At 49.0% G+C, this 22104-nt stretch overlaps 1 protein-coding gene across 5 annotated transcripts in view; it reads right to left on the bottom strand.

Annotated features, from left to right (window-relative positions):
• Window positions 1-22104, bottom strand: part of fbrsl1 (fibrosin-like 1) — a 160259-nt gene that overhangs the window by 28939 nt on the left and 109216 nt on the right. For all 5 annotated transcript variants that reach the window (XM_071545308.1, XM_071545307.1, XM_071545305.1 and 2 more), the window contains one exon: window positions 10529-10577. Coding sequence is in view for 3 of the 5 variants with exons in the window: in XM_071545307.1 (XP_071401408.1) it covers window positions 10529-10577 (49 nt within the window). In the remaining 2 variants the exon portion in view is untranslated. The remainder of the gene's footprint in view (window positions 1-10528; window positions 10578-22104) is intronic.

Genomic DNA, 22104 nt, shown 5'->3' with positions numbered 1-22104 from the left:
TGTGTGTGGGGGGGGGGTAGTGCGGCACGGTGAAACAGGAGCGAAATTGGACTCCAAAACGAGCCAAATCGCTCGCAAGATGAAACAGACTACACTAGGAAAAAAACAACACAAGGCCCCGGAAAAGTGTCGAACAAGGCAGGCTGGCACAAAAGCAAAAAACACAACAACAAAACAAAACAAACACACTTTCTTTCTGCTCGACATATTTCAGACTGCGGATGACAAAACAACAGTGGGAGAGTTAGAGGAATCAAAACCAAACCGGCAAGCGTGTCTGACTGTTTCGCGGAGCCGTGTCAAAAAGGAGGCTCCGCACCAAATCAAACCCTGTCAATTCTCCTGAAAGCATCCTCTCTCTTTAGCAGCCGTGCAGCGCCGAGATTATTGTGTGCGGCTAAAGGGTAAGTGCTGGGAGTGTCACACTTGAGAGTGTGTTTTAAGCACTATAAAGTGTCGAGACCCAGATGGCTCATCCCCGCTGAAAAACATGTCCACTCTACCTCGGCTCTGGTGGCACCTGCTACCAGGATTAGGCCGATGTTACGCCGGGCCAGCCGACTAATACAGTGTGCTGCAGCTGATAAGGGGCCCGGGGCTCTTCAGCACTCGCCCTGCACTTAGCAGCTGACGAGTCAATACCTGTATCATTAGTGATCATAAAGCTGTATATTGATCTTTTCCAAAAATACATCCATCCAGGGTTTTGATTGGTCACTGTGAAGCTTAGAAGGCCTATATCAATGGCAATAGTTTTGGACTGAAACTGATTTTGTGCCAATATTCAATTTCCTTAAATTTGACAAATATCCCAAAAAAATATCCAAGTATTCAGTGTTTCCCCCAGAATTGTATTCTCTAAAAGCCTTTGAAACAGAATTTAGATCATGGGACACTAAAATTCTCCACTGAAACACAGGTTACTACTGCTACTACTACTAATACTACTACTACTAATATTATTGATGATAAAACATGTTCATGCATACTTGTGTAGTCTGACGTTGCATTAGAATCAATTCAGGTTAAGGTCTTCCCATAGATAGTCAGTAGTAGTACTGATATAGTATTTGTACAATAAATATGTAATAAAACTATATAATAATAATAATAATAATATAATAAACTGAGGACACCCACTAGCCTTTATCCGATCTTTAGCAATAAAAGGCCAATATCGGCAAGACAATATATCGGGCTAACCCTCGTCAATACAGCTGCTAGCGCTCTCCACACACGAGCTCACACACTTCTCCATGGGTCATGTGGCATTGGAGCAATCTCTCTCTCTGCTTCCCAAAGCAAACAGTAGTGCGATCCCAGTCCTGCTGCTCACCCCTCAACACAGCAGCACTAACCCAACAGCCAAGGAGGTTGGAGCCCTTGCTCTGCTGAATGGGGCATTACAGTCAGTCAGAGGCCATTAGGGGGCCCTACACCAGGGCCCAGCGCAGGGAATTCTCCGGTAGCCAAAAACAACAGCCAAACAGATGACCGCTTGATTATTGGAGGAGACCACACTGTGCATGTTCTTTTTTTTTTTTCTTCTTCCCCCGCCTCCCCTGAAACGCCCCAAATGCAGGCCCCCGCGTCTGAACGAATTACCGCTTGTCTCTTAACATAACACTGGGCCGATTAATGGCGCTCACGCCCGGTGAAATCCAGGACCAAACACAAGCTCTTTCTCAGCGGTGCGTGTCGGGTTACTGCTTTCACCATGTGTTGAGTTCAAGGCTAATGGCTGGGGCCTATCGCAGAAACTCTCCGAAGCCAGCGCTCTGTGAAACGTACTGTACTAGTCCAAGCCTGTGGTATTGCTTCTAGACAGAGTGGCTCTGAGAGGGCACTGACAGAAACATGGATGCTAATATGCTACCGCTGGAAAGGTACGGGAGGAGGGAAATCCAGTCACACTGAACAAACAGTCGAAGTGGACCACCCATCTTCTTGGAAAACGCTTTATATGGCAGGCTGATATTTCTGTTTGATTTGGGATCTGGCTTCCGGGGTTCAGCTCCCACCTCCCCAGAATCCTCTCTGGCGCACTCTTCTAACGCGTGGATGTCCTTGTCCGTCATGGAATCTGAAGCATTTTACATCCGTCCTGTTCCTGGCGATGGCTTTCCCATCTTTATAAGCCTGTGTGAACTGCTTCCCAAAACGTCCAATCCATTACAAGCATGTTTGTAATATCCATCTAGGCTGACGACTGTCCCCTTGCCAGCGATTGTACATTATCCAAGCGTCGTGTTTGGCCACAATCGCCTACCATCTGGCTTTGTCAATGAGCGTTACAGCCTCATCTGCAAACAACATTGGCTCTGAACCGCTCAACACAGATGAGCTTAAAACGCACATAGCGGGGAGCTGGGATCTTCAAACAAATGCGGGCCGGGGAAAAGAAAAAAACCCACTCTCACTGGCAGAACGACTGTAGCTAGGAATAAAGGATTAAAAACAAGAAAACCTGCAAGTGATCACAGGCGACACGCTTTACATTTCAGGCCTGACAGCAGTGATAAGGCGCCGGTCATGCATTCTCCCAAATAAACAATGCAAATGCCTTCCGCCCTGCAGCTGGCTGTGTCTCCACTGGAGAAGGAGGAGGACGAGGAGGAGGAAGATTACACAGGAGATGAGATGAGAGCTACAGCTCTCTAGAGTCATCCCTTCTGAATTGGCCATTTAAACAAAAAAAAAAAAAAAAACGAAAACACAAGGAGCCTACATCCATTTTGGCCGGTGGCGCTTCCCCACTGAGACGAGAGTCAACCAGCGCTTCACAAATCGGCCGGCTAGCCGCAGGGGCAGCAGCTTATCTCCCGAGAAGCCTTCCCCTTGTCAGGGAACCTCTGATCTCCCCGTTCATTGGTGAGGCATGAGCTCACTACACATGGCTAAGGCCTGGGGCTTAGTGAATCAGTTAGTGAACTAGACCGGTGGAAGGCTACTGCTAAGTGGGGTTGGGTTCAGCATACAGCTTTGCTGTCAAAGGGATTCCATTGCTTAAAATACAGTCATCTACAGAACCATCTCTTCTCTGCAACGCTTTGCCCACTAAGCTCAGCCAACAAACACAGCATATTAAATAATATCTCACCCTCTTGTCTGGATGACAGCGAGTCCGCGTCCTCGTTTCCACACTGAGTATACTTATTTCAGCTGAGGTGTAAGGAAGTGTCACCTTCGGGTCACAGCCACAGCAAACATACGCATCTGTGTAGGTTTTTTTTTTCTGATTTGGTGTGCAACGCTGCTGATGGCAGAAGGTCGGCACAGTTGAGGTGTAGAAGGTGATGGGAATCACACGCTCGGAAAGGCCAAGATGGCAGCAAGCTGGCAGTTTATCATTTAACCTCGACCAGAGAGAGCACACCGAAGGATCCCGGGGGGGAACTGACACCTCTGCTGTGTAGAGGAGAAGGCTTTGGGGATGCACAGTAATGCTCAGTAGTAAAGAGATTCAATATAAACACTTATGCACCCATTCATGCTGATGTTATCTGATACACTGTGAAGAACTTTGTATACCTGTGCTTAACAGTAAGATGGGAAGCACAGCTCAGAGGTGATGCACCATTGGTGTTATAAATAAAAAGATATGGTAAAAGTGAGGCAGCTAAAAAGCTGGTCATGCCCCTCACATCTTCTCCTAAAACTCCCTCATGGCCTGTAGTGATTTTGTAATTGCTCCCTCTCCACTGCCAGAGCTGGATCCATATTCAGTCAATGAACACAGAGCCACACAATGGGGCCTAATCACACAGCCTTCAATGCCACTCCCATTCTCTGTCACAATAGCCGATCACCACCCACGGGCTCGCTGACACAGATGACAGGGAGCGATAAGGATGATTGACAGATGTCAAGCCTCCTGACATGTAATGGCTGACATGGGCACGAGGGAGGAAACAAACTACCTAACGCAGTTTCTGCTCTGAGGTTGTAGCTACGCCAGCAGTTACTAAGTTAATATTTCATGCACAGCGGGCTCTTTCCACAGAGCAGACACTTTCCTAATGGGCCTAATAGTACGCAATCCCCTGGTGCGCCACAGAGTGCACCAGGGGATTGCGTGACGTATCGGCAATGACTTTACACGCCAGCTAATTGTCATGCTAAGAAAATCGGAACTGAATCAATTGAATTTTCTTTTTTTTCCTTAAAACTTCTGAAAACAGTCAGAGCGGTGCAGCTTGGCATCACTTCCTGAATTGAAACATAAACCAAACAAATCCCTCCAGTGGGCTATTCAAGGTGCCGGGCCAGGGAGGGATTGTGGGTAATGTGCCTCGGCGCCTTTGAACGCCTGCCACTCCCCATAAATAGTACATGACAATGTAATTGTGATTTAAAACGCTATAAATATTGAAGAAGAATTAAAATAATTTATGGAACATCACAGTGTAACAGGGTGTGCGCGCGCGCGTGTGTGTGTGTGTGTGTGTGTGTGTGTGTATGTTTTCCCTCCTTTCACCCATCTCTCACAGAGTATGGCGAAACGATGGGCAGCGGTGGTGCAAGCTGGGAATTCTGTAATTGCTTTTTCTGTCCCTGAAGCCGGCTTCCTGCCTTAAATCAAAAAAGGCAATCTCTGTCAGTAATGGCTCAATTAATAATTAAACACGTGTCTTATCTCCGCCGTGCTCCCCCTATTTATTTTCATCTCTCCGACAGGGATGGCTGCACAAACAGCATTAGCACTATCAATAAAAGGAGCATTAATATCGGCCGCTTTCTCCAAAAACAAATCACGCAGCTCATAAGCCGTCCTATGACTGCGAACAATAATAACCCAAAGATTAATAAAGAAACAAGCCTTATTCTTTGGTTTCCTCCTAAGTATTTTCTCTGCCTGAGCAGAGAGTGTTCGCTAACCTATCTGCCTTCCTGCCAACCTATTCTGCTAAGGATTTGTGCCTGTTTAATATTTAAATTAAATCAAGGGAACACATGAGCTGCAGTTCAGGCTCAATAACAAGCGAGGTGGTGTTGGAAGCGGCGGGGATGGTTTCTGCCGTGCATCCAGAACTAGCAGTCCCCCCCCCCCCCCCCCCCAGCTCCCTATTGCACATACGGTGTGGCTGTCACATACGAGTGCCAAAGGACCAACACCCCCGAGCTTGGCCATAAGTGCTCTGTCAATACAGGGCCATTGGTCCCCCTGATAAAGAAAGCATTTCCAGCGATCCGGCTGGGCTTTGTCAAACAAATCACAGTAGGTACTGGAGGTGAGCTTTACCAGGCTTAGATTCCACAGCGGTGACGGCCGCTTTCAATTCCAGCGCCCGCTAATCTGGCTGCGTGAAGCCTCCGCGGCCCCTGTGTTTTTCCAACAACATGTCTGCCCTCCAGTCATCTGGCCTGCCAGCCAGCCAGCCACACTCTCTCTATCCACCTCCGCTCCGCCCCGATTCAACGGCGGCGAAAAGCTGATTAGTTGGTCAGAAGGTCAACCTCTATTCATTATTTAATGGGCGAGAGGCCGCAAACAGTGAGGCCCGGCCGCCGAGGTTAGTGATACATCACACTGACCTGGCCAGAGGAGAGCTGCCCGGCCGAATACAAACACGCTCTCTCATCTACTTCGCTATGCCTGGGCTGCCCTCAATCCCCCCCGCCCCTGACCTCGCCGCTCCCTCTCCAACCTCCGTCCTGCCTCTCTTCCCTGGCATTCAGAATCCAGCAGACTGTGTTTTATTTTCCTGTAGCTTGCAGTGCAGAGGCAGGCCCGTGGCTACGGCTGGCCCAGGTAACGGAGGAGGAGGAGGAGGAGGAGGAGGAGGAGGAGGCCATAGCTCTTTTTATTGACATGCAGCAAACAGCAGCGGCGGAACAAAGGCCACTCAGCACCTATTGAGAGAGCGGGCCTGCAGACAGGGTGGTTGATTAGTGATTCGACACGGGGACCCTGGACTGTGTAGCACATAATGAGAGCTTAGGGAGAAAGGCATGAGCTGATGGGGGGGGTGGGAGAGGTGGGGAGGGGTACGGCGGAGGCGGGCCGAGGATAGAGGAGGGGAGGGGCGGGGCTCTGCCGCTCAGCCCGTAAGGAATTGATTTCCCACAATAGCAGAGATGGATATATGAGCAAAAGGCTCCATAAAAAAAACCCAGGGTATGGGCAGATCCTAAATCCTTAAGCTACTGCATTGCTACTGTGTTTATATATAAACAGTTAGAGGATAAACCCTAAATCCACTGCCAAGCTAAATGGTTTATGCATCTTTTTTGTTTGTTTACTTCCACGTCAATTAAGCAAATTGGTCCGACATCCCTGACAAGTAGGAGATCTGAAGCGAGTGGGTTTTATATCCATGTCGAAAGGCTTCTATCTCGCCGAATACCACAGTAACCCTGTCTTCACCTTTCATGTAGCCACAGAGAGACTTTAACAGAGAGTCAGATGTGCATGGTGGCAGTTGTGTGTGTGTTTTTTTTTTTTTTTTCTCCTCTTCGTCTGCACGCTCTCTCCTTCCTTTGTTCCGCTGGCCTAATCCAGTATGTGTGGGCCGGTAAGTTTAATGGAAACAATTTATTAAGTCCGGCTTAAAATGCCATCTGCAGCTAAGCCTCCCAAAGCCGCTAAGCTCCTGGTTTCGCCCCGGAGCTTGCTGTGTTCACGCTTACTGTAATGCGCTGTTTAAAATGAGCACAACGGGTCAAAATTAATCAGGATTACAAGGGCACAAATCCACTTCAGAAATGGGTTTTCCACCAATCTTTCTCCTGCTATCCCAAGATGCCCCAGGTTCGCCCGGCGGACCGCACACAACATGGGCGTAGCCTCACACCGCGGCAGGTACCGCTCGGGCAAAATGGACCCCGAGTACCGGAGTCAGAAAATGTCAGTAAATGAACAGGAATTTGATTGGGTGGCACTGGTGCAGAGACATAACAACAAGAGTACAATTGTACTGCTAATCTGAGGACAACAGGACCTCAGATACAGTGCAAGACATACTCATCACTCAGACTATACCTATCGCTCTACAAATACACATACAACATTCAACACAGCTGCTCCACATTCCAAAATGTTCTCCGATATTTCTAGCCCCTGACAGCTAGGTGGTAACTCCCCACCTCCTCCATAGGCGCAGCACTGTGGAGTCTCATAAGGAGGCCTATCCGTAAAGTGTTTATCTGCGCTCTGCGGAGGTGCCCCGTACGTGCTCTGCAGCTACATTTAGCTTTTCATTCGCCTTCAAGGAACTGACAGCTGTAAACTCTGAACTGCAACTCTATCTGATTCAATAAGAGTAGCACCCTGAGCAGAGCACAAGGCTTCATAGTGTTTCTTACTTAAACATGCCATCCTCCAGGAAATCAATAATTTGCAGGAGGTTCAAGACAGGAAATAAACAAAAACCAATAACGGTTAGATAATGCTTGCCCTTTACTGTACCTTCCCAGCTCATAACCACCAACACAGCCAGACGTTCAGCATAGCATCTGCTACCTCTCCAGAGAGAGAATTGCACAGTGTGCGCTGTACTATTATAGGTACTATTAACTTGAATCTATAACAGGTTGTCAACAGACTAGCGATACAGAGACGAAAGCAAAGCAAATATGAGGAGAGGAAAAAGGCTGGGGTGTCTGGGTTTTGCCCAAGACCATGTTCTGTGTGCATAATTACAGCGCACTGCCATCGGTGATTACAATGTTGGTCTTTCCTCTCCTCTATTAACCCTGAACCGTTTCATTAACATGACAGACTGTAGGCCTGTGTGCAATCTGGACTTGACCCCGACTGTTTGTACCCATAACTGCTCACCAAAACAAAGCAGTCCTGGAAGCAGCGCAATGTTGAAATGCGAGAAAGAGGTAAAAGAAACAACACTCATTACCTAGAGAATTGTACAAGCCAAACATCATCAGAGCATTATATATTTATGTGTGCCATAATGTTTGTGCATGTGTGTGTGTGTGTGTGTTTCCATCTGTCTGCGTGTATGTCTCCCAGCCAACAGCTCGACAGGCCTGGTGATCAGAGAAAAGCGGGCTTTCCATTGGTCCCATAGGACCGTGAGCGAGACCGGTAATGGGACACATACGCTGCATACTAAACCAGAGGAAAACAGCCTGTGGGCTGCTCTGCATTACACACACACACATTACACACACACAGAAAAAACAGTCTAGGCCAAAAACAAACACTGTCCTAGAATCCATTACAGCTCAAAACAACAACACTGGCATGGGGAGGAGAGGAAGCTGGTGGCGGCTCTGCAGCCGTGGCATCATAATAACTTCTTCCTCATCATCACCAAATCACTTCATCCCTTCACAGGCATGTCCACCGCCTCACCCGCTCTAACCCCTAATCCTAATCTGGTGCCCTTCTTCTTGTAGGTCTTACACACACACATGCACATTACCCAAACAGGATCCCGTTGATCCGTGTGACAATCAGGAGAGGCTCTGATTGGATTGTCTGGCTGTAATTCCAGGGCCCTAATCCTCAGACTGGCCCTGTGTGCACATTAGCAGGATCCACCGAGGGCCTTCGCTTGCCTACCGACACGGGAGGGGTGTTGGATGCATGTATATTCGAGTGTGTGTGGGTGTTTGGGTGTAAAACAGAGCGAGTGTGTCTGCGTATGTGCTGTCCTCCGCAGCAGAGTATGTTTATGTGCAGCCATGTTCTGTACGGGCGTGGAGGGAAAATAACAACTCAACACCCTGACAGCTGACAACGGCAGTAGTCCAGCGGACCAGTGGAGAGCAGAGGGAGTCGGACGCGGTCTAGTTGTTTTCTAAACCATGCAAGTCTGGAAGTCGTTGTCATTGTGAACGCCGGTTTCACGAGGCCGACGTCGGTCACAGGTCATCTGCATCACACAGCCAGCAGGCCTGGCTTCCCTCCTCCCTGTCTGCCACGCTTTTCCACTCAACAGTCGAAGCTACTGTGCTAAGCAAGCAGTCATATGTGCCTGAGTGGAAAACCTGGCTCCCACAGTGGATGCAGTGACCTAAATTACTTAACGTTTATAATATATTGCCATATAGTCTGAGTGTTGAATCTATTATAATTAGTGAAGTAAATAAAATACTACTAGTTTATATAAATCAACTGCATTTTCAGTATAGCATTTTTTTTTCCTTAAAAAGGAGCGTTTCTCTATATAACTGTTTCTGTATATAAATACATGGACAGAGGGCAGAGGCACTGCTTCCTGATATGAACAGACAGGTGCTCTTTGGGAGGGACAGGTAGATTCAAACTGATACCGGAAAATTTTGGATCCATTACTTGCTGGTAAAAAAACAAATTCTAAAACCCAAAATGACCCAAAATGAAAACCAAGACACTCAAGCGAAAAAGCAAAAAAAGACAAAAAGTCTTTATCACATGGGTCATTACAAATGGCCGCATATCATACCAATTTGTAATCTAAATATAAATACATCTATATATTTATATAGTTATATAGTTATATATAGTTTGACACTATGTCCTATGATGTATACCACAAATGTACCTCATAAAAATGTATGCCCGGCGAGTAAGCTGTATTCTGCAAATAAAAAGTTAACAGAGTAAACTACATCTAGCTACATCCCTGATTGTAAATACATGGCGGTGTCCATTATAATGACATTTTTAACAGTCCAGTTGAGGCGGGTTGATCTATTTGTCCAATCTGGCCCGCAGACACGGACCCCCCCCCCCCCCGCACCCCCTCCTCAAATGGCCACATTTTACACTGTTCTCCTCCAGCTCCTTCTCCCCTCTGCTTGTGTTAATGGCCCTGCTTCCTGGTCCCTGCCCTGGGGGGACACGCTCTGCATGCTGCTATCTGTCACTGGGAGGCTGATCTCCCCTCCCCACCTCCCTCCTCCCTCCTCCCTCCTCGCCCCCCCTCCATCCAGGCCTTCACACCCCTCTCCCTGCCCGAACCTGACACACATCCTCGCATTTAGTGAATATTCAGGTGCAGAGTAGACGGCGCCATATGCCCACATGCTATCCTTGACATGCACAATGCACCGACACGTATATGTGGGTGTGTGCACACGGGGACACGCAAACATACAAAACCAATGCATGCGTGAACACACACACACACACACACACACACAGTGTTTTTGTTGTCTGGGGGGCTGACAAAGCTCTCTCTCCCTCTCTGTCTTTCTCTCTCTCTCTCTTTCCTCTGGCGTCCATTACGGTCCAGGCCTGCTGTCAGAGAGCTTGTATTGCCTGAGGGGAAGTTCCCATTTGCGGGAGCATGTGGCGGGGAGGCTCTAAATCCCCTCTAATGAACCAATATGTAGGAGGGCTAAGCCTTTGGCGGGGTCGTCCAAAAAACGCCACTCCGCACCCGGGCAAAAATGTATGCATATGTAGTCACCAGACCTTGTTTATATCTGCTGACATTTAAATCTGAATGGGAGCTGGAGGATTAGGGCGGGGGGAGATTTGGACTCATTCGCGAACCCGGTTGTTGTTGTGTGTGTGTGTGTGTGTGAATGAGGCAGAGGAGGAGAGGCTGGAGGGGGAATGGAGAAAACAGACTCTTACCTTTGGGTGTGGTGGGCGAAAAGAGCTTCTCAGATCCTACATCAGACACCTGGAAAAACAAGAGGAGACAGACCGTTAGTGGATTTGTTGGGTGGACGGTGGATGCGTGGCGATCATTGCTCATTCCTGTTTAAAAAAAGACTGACTCACATGATCGAGTGAACACAAGCGCTGAAACACATTTTTTTTCCCCTGTCCCGGCAAGGTTTTATTCAACCACAAATGTGGACACAAGTGTTTGGAGGCAAAGTCCAACTCCCACACAACATTATATGGACAGTCAACAGACCACAGCCAACTAGGAGAGCTCCCTCTGTACCCTACAGATCCTCTCTGCCTTCTTCCTGTGAAGGTAACATTAGGGGGCACTGTTGTGCCACCTGAAAGCCCTCATAAGGGATGCTGTCAAAGAGAAGAGGAACCCAGCAAGGTGGCTATGCAGCATCAGAGGACAAAGGCCCCTGCATACACACCAACTCTCGCAAATCTCATTTTGTTCTGCAATGTATTTGAATGTAACAATGTGGCCCTTAAAGCAATATGCTTGTTTCACATGCAATGATAATATCAGCCTACACCGGTAGTAAGCTGATGTATCCAAATCTGTTGATCTGTTGACTGCAGGAGTCAAAAACAGTGGTGACCGAGTTGGCAGATATGAATGAGAGTCAATAGGAGAAGAGAAAACCCGGTGACTTAGTCAAATGGAAGTCAAGTCAAATAGTTGAGGGAGAAAGGCATCTGACTATTAAGTGATAGTGGAGACGCGTAGACTAAACACTGCAAGGTATTTTCCTCTGCGCTTCAGATGTATGTGTAGATTCTGGCAAGCGCTTCCCGAAATCAAAACACACCATACATTTTTACAAAAATACACAGACACAAAATATTTAAACACTGAGAGGACACCGAGAGGCAGTAAATCCACACACAACCCCGGTGTTGTGCAAAATACCGTAACAAAAAAAATGGATGTGCTTGGAAGTTAACATTAACAATGAACATCCTCCTTAGCCTGTAATGTCAGCCTATACAGGGGCTTTGTGTAAACTCACGGTTTCCTTCTGCGTTAGCGCCTCTCATCTGGGATCTGCAGACTTGTAAAAAGCAGCAAGAGCCGAACATATGTTCCACCCAAAGGGCCCGAGTGTCCTTAACTGCCATGCTCGTATTTTATGCGGCACAAAGGGAGCATATGTAAAGAATGAACAGTGAATCAGAGTGAGTGCAAGAGAGACAGAGACAGAGAGAGAAAGCAAATGATTCTGTAAACACAGATGGCCGTCCTTGGCATCCCGCTCATTCTTCACAAGTGTTTTGAGGACGTCCTCTTCTTTCCAAGACCTCCCAATCTCTCCTCCACTGCCACTGTGTTACTGTTCTCCACCATGTTTGTCTGTCTATGCTCAATGTCTTGTCTCGCCGCTAACCACAACAGCGCTGATTCTCTCAACAATTTGCTTAGTTCACACGGCGGCCATGTTTGATTTACGTCACATTTAGGGGTGGCAAACCTTACCTGGAAGACAGCGAAGCAGATGTAAACAGAGTCTTTGGACAAAAAACCTGAAATATACCAAAATTATCCTTTGATATTGTGGAGTTGAGCAGAGCAGGAGAAGGTAGTTAGCTAATGTTAGCAGTCAGCTAGACTACTTCATGCCGTTATATCACCCAGCATTAACAGACTTTATATTTAGTATTAGCATAACATTATGCTTCATATTCTTAATGGCGCTTCTTTGAAAGTAAAAATGTCTGTCTGCTAGCTAACGTTAGCATTAGGTAACTTTAGCTGGTTAAAACCGCTACTAGTTGTTGGCTACAACTTACACAATTACAACCAAGTTGGTTTGGATATTACAGCATTTTTGTCCACAGACAGTTGAGTCTTATGCTTCACTATCTTCCAATAGGGTTTCCCTCCCTGAGTATGATGGAAATCAGATATGGCTGCCAAGTGAATGAAGCTAATAACTAGCAAAAGAGGTCAATAACTGGTCTTTAGTTTTGTCTCGATATGAGGAGCGGGGCAGACAGAAGTGAGAGCTCTGTTTCCTCTTACAGTAGAGGAGAGGAGAGACAGAGCGTTGTGCATTGCCCTCTTTCAGTCTCCCAGAACCGGGGCGCCAGGCTACAACACAGGCTCTTTGTTAGCTTTGGACGACATTAAACGCTTCAGTACCAAGCCTCGGCACTGTAGCAGCACAACCTCAGCCCTGAATCGCGGCCCCGGAGGCCCTGGGAGAAAAATATGGGCTCAGAATGAAATGAAGCTTGTCAAATGGACACGGGAGTTGGCTCAGGGGCTCGCTCAGTGTGGCACGGGGTCACAGAAGCAAAAAAAGACGGGGGTAGGTCATGCCATAACCCGCTATAACCATTAAAACAACTGTTATGACCAGAGCGGTTATCCAGAGAGTGAGGGAGACATAACATGTTCCTGTGAGAGAGAACAGAAAATGTTGTGTATGCCGAGCGCCTAGACAACCTAGATCTATTTATTCCTCTCCACTCCATTTTGACTGTGCAGTGAGCTGTTTTATATTCCGAACGTATTCCAAGCAACATCAACAACCAATATTTAGCTTTTAATGCTCTGTTTTGCACCTGCCAAGTCTGAATGAGTCAGTCGTATAATCCACAATTACAAGGCCGGCTTACAAAAGCACTTCTTAAAAAGGCATGTCAAAGCAGAGCCCTGATTTGGCTAGCCGTTGTTTTCGCAGAACTTTCTGGGTTTCGCCGGTCGAGTTGACATTTTTTCGCGGGGCCGTGCTGCTGGCGGCCCGGGCTGCCTGCGGTTGCGGCGCGCAGAGGTCATGTATAACAAATTCTTCACACTCTCTTTGTTGAGGGAACCCTGGCTGCCATTAAAAACAGGCCGGGAAAGACGAGACAGAGGGGGAATAGAGAGAGAGGGAAAGAGACAGACAGAAGGAAAAAAGAGGAGCAAAGGCCAGGTTTTCCAAAGGAAATGGGGAAATTTAACCATTTCAAAAAAACAAGGGGGGAAATTCAAGCCACATTGCCTGGGAGCCAAAAGCCCTTGGAGCGGGCCGCAGGAAGCCTGACCTTTGTGGGGGCCGTCTGCTATTTGAGCCTGGGGCTTCGGGGGCCAGGCCTCCTCTCTGGAGGGCCGTCAGCAGGCCTCAGCTTTCCTTCCCTATTCTATTCATTAGCCATGCTTTATGATTCAGCTTCCTCTGAGCCACACAAGAGCTCCCTGAGGAAAGAGGCTGCTGGAGAGAGGGAGAAAAAAAGGGAGTGAGACAGAGGGAGGGAGGGAGGGAGGGGGGGGGGGGGGGGGGAGCAAGGAGGAGGTCATAGGGCCCAGCCGGGGCTCAGCTCTCAGCAGCTGTGAAATCCTCCCGTTTCCTCGCCAGGCGCGAAAGGGAAAGAGAGGGAGAAAGAAAGAAAGCAAGGGAGGCCGGGGGGGGGTGGGCTAGTAAACCCACCAACAGAGTGCTAACTCCCCGAAGAGCCACACGCAGAACCATAATTCCCAGATTTAGGGAATGCCAAATTACAAATTACACTGCTGTTTGTTTTAAAAAGTCCCCCAACTTCCCTGAACACCAGTGACTTATTGGCTGCATAAATCTCCAGATAATAGCTGAACCGCAGAGGGAGAGCAGAGAGGCAGAAAACCTCGCCAGCATTAAGTGAGACATTTACTGCGAGGCATTTCTGCATTTGCTGTCACAGCAAAGAAGCGGGGGGAGGGAAAAAAAAAAAAAATCTTTGGCAATTTTCAGACGTCCACATCGCTTTTACTTAACAGCACCGCGAGCTAATTAATTTAGAAAATCTGAGACAAGCTTAATTGCATTCTTTTAGTGTTAAAACGCTTCCACGCTTCATTTTTGCACAATGGGCCCGACTGAGCGGGGCGATGCAGGCGGCGAGGGAGGGCGGTAATCAACTGAATGACCTTCAGGCATGAATTTATGAAAGGCATTGATCAGTTAAGGCAGTGATTTCACCAAGACAGGAAGGTCAGCAATTACCCAGATTCAATTAACCTCATTTAGTAAAGACTGCTGAGAGACCAATTTCTTTCCCCGCTCCCCCCCACCCGCCCAGCCCCCTGCTTTATATCAAACGGTCCCCGGGCCGTCCGTCTACCTTTTGATCTGAGCGCTCCTACTGCATGCCCCGCATTCCTCGGCGCTGAGCAAAATATCTCCGAACAGGAGAGGAAGAAATACCGCGGCCAGAGGTTAGGTAAACCCAGACTGAATAAAACGAAATTCCAAATACCCCCCCCCTCCACCCCCACGAAGCAGCCAAAGCCCTTCCCCACCCCGGTATAAAACATAATTTTTTTTACACAGGCTGGCAGCGTTATCACAACAGCTGCAGCATGAAAACAAAGAAACCTGTTAGTAGGCTTTGTTGTGGGCTCGCGCCTGCAAAGCCTATAATTACAATTTAGTTCTGAGTCATTTGGCACATGCTACGTTCTTGACAGACTGTTGTAGGACAACTTCCCCTTGGTAAGGAGGCTAATCTTAACACTCATAGACCAAAAACCAGATATGGACCAACAGTGGTTGTAAATGAGAAGTTTTCCAAAATGAGATTTCAATCACTTGAAAGCAGAGAGACATGCTCTTGCAAAATGATTGACAGCACAACAAAACAAAATACAGTATCTTTTAAAGACAGTACAAAACTTAACTTCTTGGTTGACAAAATGACACCACTTTTACAGAATGGATGTTATTCCATAGCTATAACCATAGGCAGAGGAAAACAACTGTATGCATATCAGTGCCGCGCTTTACTATTGTGTAATTGAGCGTAATAGAGCATACCCAACAAACACAGCACAGTGCTGTGCATACCTCCCTGACAGCCAAATGAGTGGGTTTGATGCCTTGAGGGAGGAGGAGGCAGTTGACGCTCCTGTATCAGTACATGGTTAGCCTGGACCAACAACACAGTACAGGGTGGGGGAGAGAGAGAGAGAGAGAGAGAGAGGGCACACACTCTGACAGGGGGCGAGCGAGCTCTCAATTACCCTGGCAGAACCTCTCTGTCCGTGGACCCCCAACCTCAACACCTCCCACCTCTACACACACACACAGTATTAATTTGCTTCCCCGCTCGGTGTTTCATCACTGTCAACTTCCTCCTTCACTGCCCTCTCCTCCTCCTTCTCCTCCACCTTCTTCTCCACCTCCTTCTCCTCCTCTCTACCGCCCGCCATTTACTGTCACCCAAAGTTCCCTGTTCCCTCTCTCAACAGGTTTAGACCAATATATATAGGGCCGATATTGGCCTAGTGAGCGCTGTCCACCTCCAATATGATGAATATAATACAGTTTGTTTGACTGCATATTTATTGTATCATTGCTCAATACTACACTGGTTGTCTATGGGAAACCCTTGACCTGAATTGATTCTAATGTGATATTTTGATTGGAGTATGCGTATACAGTATATATAGCATTATTATTATTATTATTATTATTATTGTTAGGGGTTTCAATGGAGTTTTACTGTCACATGATGGTCTAAATGCTTCTTTCACAGGCTTTTCCACCCATTCAAGAATTAAATTGTTGGAGAAATTTGAATACTTGTCATTTTTTGGTAGGTGTGTAGAGTGTGGACGCTTTTAAAGTTCATGAATAACATCACAAAATATTGGCTATTGTGAGCTTAAATCCCCAAAATATTAGGATGTTTTCACACCTGATAATCTGCTTCGTTTGCACCTGATGCGAGAATGATACATTGTTTCGTTTTTCAGCTGGTTCAATTGTAAATTGGCTCCGGTAATTTGGTAAACATACAACAAAACCCTCACAACTTCTGCCTATACTAGATCTTATATCATGGAGACTCTAGAGGATTACGCATATGAATGGCTGTCATGAATAAAATAATAATAAATAATTTAATAATACGGACATTTTGAGGAAGAGGCTGCAATCAGACAATCTTATCACAGAAGAAGGCTAGCTCTGATGACATCCTACCATGACTTGTTGCCATTTGCCATACAGGACGAGTGAGGTGAGTTGGTCCATTCCAAACTATAGAGCTGCAATCATGCAAAAATCCCAAAAAGTTGATCCATGCAAACGCTAGTTTCACCAGTCACCAAAACAGGATGTGAAGACGTCGTTTTTAACCAATAAAATTCAGATTAAATGGGTCGCTTCCTGAGATTGATTCGAATGGTGTTCTCACCAGAAATGAACCGCTCCACAGTTCACTTGGAAGCGGCCTGAGACCAGCTCTTCCAGGTGGACCAGAGAGCGGTTATTTGGTCCGCAGCAGGGTTCGATTAGGATGCTCACACCACCCCAAACGATCCGAACCAAGGGGGTAAACGCTCCGGGGTTCCATTCAAACGGACTAAACAAGGCTGGTGCGAAAGCACCCTTGGTATCGGTCGGACCCTACTAGTGGCCCTCTTCCCTCTGTACATGTGGGAGTAGCTGGCCGCTTTGATAAACATTTCCATCAGCACCCACTCAGGACCCTGGAGTGCCGCCGCCCTTTCACCCCGGACGCCTCCTCTGCTCCGGGTTCCTCGCCTCGCCCACAGATGCTACGTTAGCGATTAATGCCGCGTCAGCCATGCACGGCAGGCCTAGGGCTCCCGGGCTGCAACGGGAGACACCAAATTAATTATCTCCCCTGCATTTGTCCTTCTCCCCCCCCCCCCCACCCACCCACCCACCCACCTCCTCCTCCTCCTCCTCCTCCACCCCCCCCCCCCTCCGTTCCAGAAACTTAATGACCTCCCGAGCGGTCGTTTATTATAAGCTGCAGAGCTGTTACGCTTTCCCAGGGCAGGGGAACAGCTACTAGCTACCCTACCTCCAACACCCCCCCCCCCCCCCACCGCCACCCACCCAAACCCCCCACCCACCCGCCGCTGCTGCCGCCGCCGCTCGCTTGTCAGAACAGGTGTGGGCCAGCAAGACTGCGAAACCCCCCAGCGAGCATGATGGGAAATACAGCGAGGAGGGAAGAGAGAGAGAGAGAGAAGAAACCCTCCCACGCAACTGTCAACCAACAGATACTCGCCTCAACTGGAGCATCATTAAGATGATAATGAATTCCATAGTGACCGTGCAGAATGGAGTGGCCTCCCCTGCACACACAACACACACACACCCGCATAAACCTCTTTATATTTAGCCCCGAGTGCCATTTTCATAGCCACCTATGACGTGTGTGTGTGTGTGTTTGTGGTGGTGGGGGGGGGCTGACGACTCCTGCTCCTCCTCCTCCTCCTCCACCTCCTCCTCCCCCCCTAGCAACAGAGGCAGGGAAATGAATGCTGACGAGAGAGAGAGAGAGAGAGAGCGGGGAGGGAGGGTGGGGGGGGGGGCTTCGAGCTTTGTGTAAAATATTACCCTTCGTCTCACTTACCACCACCCTGCACCCCCCCCCCACCCAACACACACCGCACCCCCCCCCCCCCCGGCTGTGCAGCAGTTGCTAGCCCTTATCACGGCTGCCTGTCAGTTTAGTATACAAATTAGCAGTCTATCAGGGGAGTGCAGGGGCCTGTTTCATCAGCAGGGAGAAGGGCAGAGGCACGCATCGCATTAAAGCCTCTCGCCCGCCGCAGACAGAGAGGGTCACAAATCAGCGGCGCGGCAGGCCCACAGCCAGCACTAACCAGATAAGGAGAAATGAAGGAAAAAGGACGTGACATATTTTTTTATTTTTTTTATTTTTTTTTCCCCGGACCCCGCTCAAAAAAAAAAAAAAAAAAAAAACTCCCCGCGAAGGAGCCGGGGATGGAGGTGGGTAGGGATGGAGGAGGTGACAAATGAGAATCTCAACCCCCAGAGCCTAAACAGTAAGAGGAAAAAAAAATGACGTCGGAATAACAGGGAAAGAATGAAAAAAAAAAAAAATAAAAAAAAACAGCGAATCCCTGTTTAAAAAACAAAACGGCAATGACAGAGTCGGAGGAGGCGCTTTCAGTTGATTATTGCAGGAAATTAGGGCCGGCGCGTTCCCACTTTCCCCTGTGAAGTGAACCTGCGCGTGTTAATACCAGCAGAGACAAAACGGCTGCAAAGGGCTCTCATTAAGCGGCATAATGCAATGAGGCACAGTCTAAATTGCGGCAATAAAAGCCGACAGACAAATCATCTCGACCATCGCTATCCATTTAACTCAATTAATGCAACACCGGATCTGAGCTCAGCGGTATAAAAGCACGCATTGGCTCTCCACCCCCTGTCGGCTGAGTGTGTCTGTGTGTGTGTGTGTGTGTGTGTGTGTGTGTGTGGGGTGGGTGGGGAAGGAGGGGGGTGGCAGCCGATGAGAGGCAGATAGTATTATCTTTCTTAGGGTGAGATAAGGGTCAGCGTGGCACAGCCATTGCACTGTGATTAAGTCCTGCTCGAGACCACAGCAATGGGGCGAGAGGGAAAGAGAGAGAGAGGCAGAGAGAGAGAGAGAGAGAGAGAGAGATAACGACAACGGGAGACAGAAAAACAGAAGCAGGAGATAGCAGTGGCGCGGCGCGGCTCGGCTCAGCGTGGAAAGGGCGTGGCCTTCTTCTCCTCTTTTTTTTTTTAATGTCAAAACGTGTGCCAGCGGAGATAAGAGGCGCGGGGGTAATCTCCCGGTGGAATCGAGGGGGGGGGGGGGGGGGGCTGTTCTTCATTACACCCCGGCCCACGATAGGGATCTAGACTACCGGTGGCTTCTCCCGGCTCTCCGGGCTCCTCGGCAGCCCGAGATGGCAGATAGCCCCTTTAAGACACGGCTCGCCGCTCCCCGATTGGCCGGTCAACAGCCGCGGCCCAAATCCCACCTCCTCCGGGGGGGGGGGGGGGGGCAGCGCTGTGAAGGAGGTACGATAGGACGGGTCACGGAAACTCGCCGTCCCCCCCCCCCCACATCCACATCATCCTTTTGTTGTAAAGCTTTTACCCCTATTGTCAGTGTGGGAGGTGGAAAATAAAAAAAGCCTATCTGGATGTTATTGTCTGAGAGGCAGGATAACAGACAGGCGGATTATTTCAAAGACAGCTTTCTCCAGAGCTCTCACAATGCGGCACCGTTGTTGCTGTGGAGAGGATCCTGGAGGAGATAATAATAATATTCCTAGTCGGAGCCTTTGCTGCAGTAGAGCTCCCTCCTAACAGAGAGATACACATCATTCTGACTGGCCCGCCGTGACATAATCGCCCTGCGGAGAGCTGCAGGCAAGCTTGGTAGGCAAACCACCTCTCACTGCAGCTTGTTAAGAGAAAGGTGGCTTTAAGCGCCGCTCAATAGAAACTCCTATTGAACTTGTTTTTTTTTTGTTTTTTTTACTCCATCTGAACAATGTCTAGGTGAGTCATAGCCCACCCCGGGCTACACAAGTTACATTCTTCCTTTCTTTCTCTCTCTCTCAAGACCGTACTGCGCTTTTGACTTGGAAGAATTTGCTAAGAGGGGAAAAAGAAAAAAAAAAAAAAAAAAAACAAAGAAAAAAAAACACCCCGGCTCCTCGGATCTTAAATAATGCAGCGATAAAAAAGCGGTGACCCTTTCTCTCGCCTCAACCCACACACAGTGAATTTTTTCTGCTGCAGTGAAAGACGGCGCACAAAAAGGGAAGAAAAGGCAGAGCTGGCACTACATGGAAATGTGCGGTAGGCACCGGTTCGCTCCTCTGGGCACGGACACCTTTAATGAGAGGAAAAAATGCGCGGCGAGAGGCACAGCTCACCCCGGACCATGCCAGTGATTTTGAATAATATGAATCACCTCCCCTCTAACACAAATAAATGTTGCGCTAATGCCGGTGGGAGTTCGGGGCTCCCCACTTCTCATCTGCATCCCACGGCTTCCCGAACCCTACACCCTGCGCGCACAGGATCCCCGTGACCCCTGACCTTTTTCCCGGCCGGGCTCTCCGCTGAGCTCGCACGGGGCCAGCAGTGTATCGGGGGGGGGGGGGGGGGTTAGCTGTTTATGCCGGGTTCAGTAACGGCATCTCTCCTCGACTACGACGGCAGCTGAATTGAAGCGAAGGGGGATTTAGGAATTCAGCCCGGCATTCCGCTCGTATGTCAGCCGCCAGCGTGAAAGTAGGCCAGCCTCTCAGGATCAATACAGCCACTTGTCTCGCAGAGGAATGAGGGGGAAGTCGGGGAGGACAGGAGGTGGCGAGCGGGGCGGGGGGGGAGGCGGAGGGGAGTGGAAAACTTAAATAGCGGGGGCAAGGACAACTGGCACCTCTTGCAAAAAACGCCCCCCTCCCCAGTCCGGCCCGAACCGCCGCCCCCCCCCCCCCTCTTGCCACTCAAACGGACACCATCCACCCCCCTGGCACAAGCAGACACGCTATGCGCTATATAAAGGAGGCTCGGACCCGCTAAAGCCCCCCCCCGGGGTCATGTTGGAAAAGGGACGCGGCACGTTAAGTGGAATTTACTTTTGAAGCGGACACCGGACCTCGGGTTTCTGGCAGCTGTAACCCAAGCCTCTCTCCGAGGCCTCGCCGCGGGGGTCGGACAGGACACCCAACGCCCCGGCAGCCCCCTTTTAAAAATACCTCCACCACTCAGCTGCCCTTATAAATAGAGGTGGTGTTGCCTCAGCGTTATGCGTCGGTGTTTACGACGGACGGGGCTTAATTTTACCGCTAAACACGGTGGCGTTGAGAGGGCCAGAGGCGGGCGAGGGGACGCGGTTCGTTTACAGCGCTTGCTGCTTGTTGTGTGTAAGCCGAAGCTGAAGAGGAGGCTGGTCGTGCTGTTAGTGGGTTGAGTGAGTTGAGCTCTGAGGCTATGGTGGGAATTTAATATTGAAACGGCACCCCGGCAACCCACGGTACGCCCCCCCCCTGCTGCGTCACCGCCGCGCATCCTTTATTTAGACCGCGGTGTTGTGTTTTTATTGATGTCTTTATTCCCCTGCATGAATACATGACAGGGTCCTGACTCCGGCATGTCATGGAAGCCGGTTTATTACGGGGCAAGCGGGCGCCTAGACTGAGCTATGAACTCCCCCGTACATCTCCCGACTCTCATGACACGGCATAGCGCGCGAGCTCTCCTGTCATTGGCGGCCCAGATGTGTGACTTTATGAGCGGGGGGGGGCTGGCGCGTATAAATAAACGCGATGACATATCGGCGGGACATGCCAGGAGCTTTGCTCTTTGGGAGAAGAAGAGGCGGGTGGGTGGGGGGTGCCGCTGAGCTAACCGCGTACCTCTGGGGAATGCGGCGCAAGCTAGTTTAACGCCAACGCGACAACTGCGGAGACCTTGTGAGAGAGCTTATGACTTTAGACTTCACACTTACTGTGGAACATCGGCCTGGCATACCACACCGCGACCTGACCTTGTGACAATGGCTGCGGTGCCGGTGGTTTTCAATTACACAATCATCCGTTGCTGCAACCGAATGGGAATTAGTCAAGAACACTGTGTAGAAACCTATGGCATCTATGGTTGATAGTGTGGCGTAAATGCCTGTGTGACACCCTGTCAAGACTTGATTGGTAGGGCTCTTTCAACCTTGCAGTGGGTTTAGAGCGCTACATCATTACTATTGTGCACTCGCACTCTGTTCTTATTATGCACAATAAA

This window comes from Centroberyx affinis, unplaced genomic scaffold (assembly GCF_046629955.1).
Source record: "Centroberyx affinis isolate AG114_WGS23_722 - 3 ecotype Tasmania unplaced genomic scaffold, CSIRO-AGI_Caff_v1 ptg004852l_1, whole genome shotgun sequence".
In the NCBI taxonomy this organism is placed as follows: domain Eukaryota; kingdom Metazoa; phylum Chordata; class Actinopteri; order Beryciformes; family Berycidae; genus Centroberyx; species Centroberyx affinis.
This window is presented reverse-complemented; position numbering and strand designations above follow the sequence as displayed.